This window comes from Rhincodon typus, chromosome 44, assembly GCF_021869965.1.
Source record: "Rhincodon typus isolate 14 chromosome 44, sRhiTyp1.1, whole genome shotgun sequence".
In the NCBI taxonomy this organism is placed as follows: domain Eukaryota; kingdom Metazoa; phylum Chordata; class Chondrichthyes; order Orectolobiformes; family Rhincodontidae; genus Rhincodon; species Rhincodon typus.
In genome coordinates, this window is record NC_063375.1 from 1,499,548 (window position 1) to 1,503,406 (window position 3,859).

The 3,859-nt window shown below is 54.9% G+C and overlaps 2 protein-coding genes across 2 annotated transcripts in view; one reads left to right on the top strand and one right to left on the bottom strand.

Moving 5' to 3' along the window:
• The window catches only part of gnl3l (guanine nucleotide binding protein-like 3 (nucleolar)-like), a 9,316-nt gene extending 6,984 nt beyond the window's left edge, over positions 1–2,332 (bottom strand). The window contains exon 1 of the mRNA XM_048619945.1: positions 2,322–2,332. Within this exon, the coding sequence (XP_048475902.1) occupies positions 2,322–2,332 (11 nt within the window). The remainder of the gene's footprint in view (positions 1–2,321) is intronic.
• Positions 2,254–3,859, top strand: part of lhfpl4b (LHFPL tetraspan subfamily member 4b) — a 3,425-nt gene continuing 1,819 nt past the window's right edge. The window contains exon 1 of the mRNA XM_048619876.1: positions 2,254–2,730. Within this exon, the coding sequence (XP_048475833.1) occupies positions 2,331–2,730 (400 nt within the window). The 5' untranslated portion in view covers positions 2,254–2,330. The remainder of the gene's footprint in view (positions 2,731–3,859) is intronic.

A 3,859-nucleotide genomic window follows, 5' to 3' on the forward strand; every position in this document is an offset into this window, starting at 1 on the left:
GGTCGGCGCCGAGGGAGTGGGGCGCTGTCGGACAGTCAGCGCTGAGGGAGCGGGTGCTGTCGGAGGGTCAACGCCTCTGACCCAGTGCCTGTCCCTCTCCCAGTATATTAGTCTGAAGCAGGGTGGGAGAGGGAGTGCAGGCATGTATTTGCGAATTAACCTCAGACAGGGGATTCTGGAATGGTTTGGCCCTGGCTCCCCGGTGGGAGGGGGACGTGGGAGTTGGATGACCCCGTGCTGGGTCTGGTCAGAGTGTTTCCTGATTCTGTTTGTATGTGTGTGTGTGTGTGTGTGTGTGTGTGACAGTGAGAGAGATAGAGTGTGTGTGTGTCAGAGAGTGAGAGAGATAGAGTGTGTGTGTGTGAGAGAGTGAGAGAGAGTGTGTGTGTGTGAGAGAGAGAGAGAGAGAGATAGAGTGTGTGTGTGTGAGAGAGAGAGAGAGAGAGATAGAGTGTGTGTGTGTGAGAGAGATCGAGTGTGTGTGTGTGAGAGAGATAGATTGTGTGTGTGTGAGAGAGAGAATGTGTGCGTATGTGTGTGTGTGAGAGAGAGAATGTGTGCGTATGTGTGTGTGTGAGAGAGAGAATGTGTGTGTATGTGTGTGTGTGAGAGAGAGTGTATGTGTGTGTATGTGTGAGAGAGAGAGAGTATGTGTGTGTATGTGTGAGAGAGAGAGAACGTGTGTGTGTGTGAGAGAGAGTGTGTGTGTGTGAGTTTATGCGTGTGAGAGAGAGTGTGTGTGTGTGAGAGAGAGTGTGTGAGGGGGAGAGAGTGTGTGTGAGTGTGTGTATGTATGTGTATGTGTGTGAGAGAGAGACTGTGTGTGTGAGTTTATGCGTGTGTGGGAGAGAGTGTGTATGTGTGGGAGAGAGAGTGTGTGTGTGTGAGAGAGACATTGTGCATGTGTGGGAGAGAGAGAGATAGAGTGTGTGTGTGTGTCTGTGTGTGTGTGTGAGAGAGAATGTGTGTGTATGTGTGTGTGTGAGAGAGAGAATATGTGTGTGTATGTGTGAGAGAGAGTATGTGTGTGTGTGAGAGAGAGTGCGTGTGTGTGTGTTTGACAGAGGGAGAGAGTGTGTCTGTGTGTGTGTGAGAAAGAGTGTGTGTGTGTGTGTGTGTGTGTGTGACATTGAGTGGTTGTGAGTGAGAGAGAGAGAGAGTGTGTGTCTATGGGTGTGTGTGTGAGGGAGAGAGTGTGAGAGAGAGAGAGAGACTGGCTATGTGGATGTGTCTGTGTATGAGAGAGTGTGTATGTGTGTGTGTCTGTTTGTGTGTGAGGGAGAGAGAGAGTGTGTCAGTGTGTGTGTGTGTGGGAGAAAGTGTGCGTGAGAGAGAAGAGAGAGACTGGCTGTGTGAATGTGTCTGTGTGTGTGAGAGAGTGTGTATGTGTGTGGGTGTGTGTATGTGAGGGAGAGTGTGTGTGGGCGTGTGTGTGTGAGAGGGAGAGAGAGACTGGCTCTATGTGGGTGAGTGTGTATCTGTCTGTGAGAGAGAGAGTGTCTGTGTGTTTGTGTAAGTGCCTGTGTGTGTGTGTGTGGCTGTCTGTGAGAGAGAGTGTCTGTGTGTGTGTGAGGGAGAGTGTGTGTGTGAGAGGGAGAGGGACTGGCTCTGTGTGTGTGTGTGTGTGTGTGTGCCTGTGTGTGAGAGTGTGTGTGTGAGTGTGTGTGCGCGTGTATGTGTGTGTGCGTGTGTGAGTGCGTGTGTGTGTGTGAGCATGTGTGTGTGAGTGTGAGAGAGTGTGTGTGTGGGTGTGAGAGAGAGTGTGAGAGTGTATGTGTGTGAGTGAGTCTGTGAGAGAGAGTGAGAGGGTGTGTGAGGGTGAGAGGGTGTGAGCGAGAGTGTGACAGTGTGTGTGTGAGAGTGTGTGTGTGAGAAGGTGTGAGAGAGAGTGTGAGTGTGAGAGGGTGTGAGAGTGTGTGTGTGTGTGAGTCTGTGTGGGAGTGTGAGTGTGAGAGTGTATGTGTGTGAGAGAGGGTGTGACAGTGTGTGTGTGAGTGTGAGTGTGAGAGGGTGTGACAGTGTGTGTGTGAGTGTGAGAGGGTGTGAGAGTGTGTGTGTGAGTGTGAGAAGGTGTGAGAGAGAGTGTGAGTGTGAGAGGGTGTGAGAGAGAGTGTGAGAGTGAGTGTGAGAGGGTGTGAGAGTGTGGGTGTGAGAGAGAGTGTGAGTGTGAGAGGGTGTGAGACAGAGTGTGATGGATTAGCTGTCAGCTTGGAGCCTGTCTCAGCTCACGCTGCAGCTCAGCTACTCACAGACTAACAGCTGGCTCTCGGTGTGACACAGAGACAGAGAGAGAGGGAGGGACTGTGCTGCCTGTGGGTCACCTCTGGGGCATGATGTTGACAGCTCAGGAGGTGGCCCCCCTCTACCAGACGGACTTTGTGAGGAACGCCCGTGCCGTCACAGCTCTCTGGGCTGTCTGCACATTGTGCCTGGCCTTGCTGGAGGTAGTGGTGCTGACTGAGCCAGCCTGGGTGCAGGCCCCAGCCTCAGGCCCAGGCCCCACTGGCACCTTCGGCCTGTTCCAGCTGTGCCAGCAGACGGACGGGCCTCCCCGGTGTCAGGGCTCCCTGGCTGCCCTCTCCCCGGTGCCCTCCTTCCAGACTCCAGCCGGCTTCGTTGGGGCTGCCCTGGGCCTGGTCCTGGCCAGCGTCTGCTGCAGCCTGGGGCTTTATCGCTGCTGCAGCCCCTCCACAGTCTACAAGGTGTGCGCCTGGCTCCAGTTCTCTGCCGGTACGCTGCGTTTGTGCATCTTCCCCACCGCCTCGCGTGTTCTCGGCTTTGGGGGGGGGGGGGGGGGGGGCTTGCGAGAGGGGAGTCTGCTCTCTGAGTATCCACTGGGCCTGTGAGGCCCTGGCGCCAAGAGCAGGAAATGCCCAGGATCCAATCTTGGCCTATCTCCAGTTATAGCCTCTTCTTTAGCCAGCCATGGTAGTGGGCCTAAATCTCTGGGAAGGAAAGGCTCAGGCTCCAATCTCGGCCTATTTGGCGTTATAGCCTCCTATGTGACCTGCTGTGGTAGTGGGTCTAAATCTCTGGGCAGGAAAGGCCCGGGCTCCAATCTCGGCCTATTTGGCGTTATAGCCTCCTATGTGACCTGCTGTGGTACTGGGCCTAAATCTCTGGGCAGGAAAGGCCCAGGCTCCAATTTCGGCCTACCCAATCCATTGCCACTTGGCACTCAACCCGTAGAGAGGAAAAGGAATGTATCCAAAGGTCAATTCTCGGCCTAGCTGATCTTGGAAGTCAGCTGGAGAGAGAGAGCGCGAGAGAGGGAGAGGATTGGGTGGGGGTATGTTGTGTGTAGAGTGAGACTCCATTGCCCTGGCACCTAGTTTGGTACTGGTGCAGGCTGGCCTGACTGCCCTTTAAGATGGAGGGGTTGGGGGTGCTAGCCAGGCGCGGGGCTACATGACTCCCCTCGATGCCCTCCCAACCCGATCACACCTGGGGTGCAATAGAAACGTGAAAGGCTTAGCCACAGGGAGGTGAGGGGAGAGAAATAGGGCTGGACGGTCGTGCCCCAAAGATACAAGTAGGGAAGGGACGGGGAAGAGGGACAAACTAAGGCACTCGTGAAGGTACAATAATTGGGTGATGCTGCTGTTTCCGAATAGCAGCAGGGCCTAGCCTCTGGGTGGCTGTGGTGGGGGCTAAGGAGGTGGGTAAGCTGGGAAATCCCCTGGGGTGGGGGGGAACAACTGTTCAAATGTCCATATGCCCCTCCTCACCCTCATGCCAGTCTTGGGCTATCAGTCTGTGGGAGGCATCGCCATGCAAGGGGAGCCAAGATCCAAGATAGCCATTCAGCACCCCCCTCCTCCTCCAGCCTGTTACACAGGAACAGGAGGCCATTCAGCCC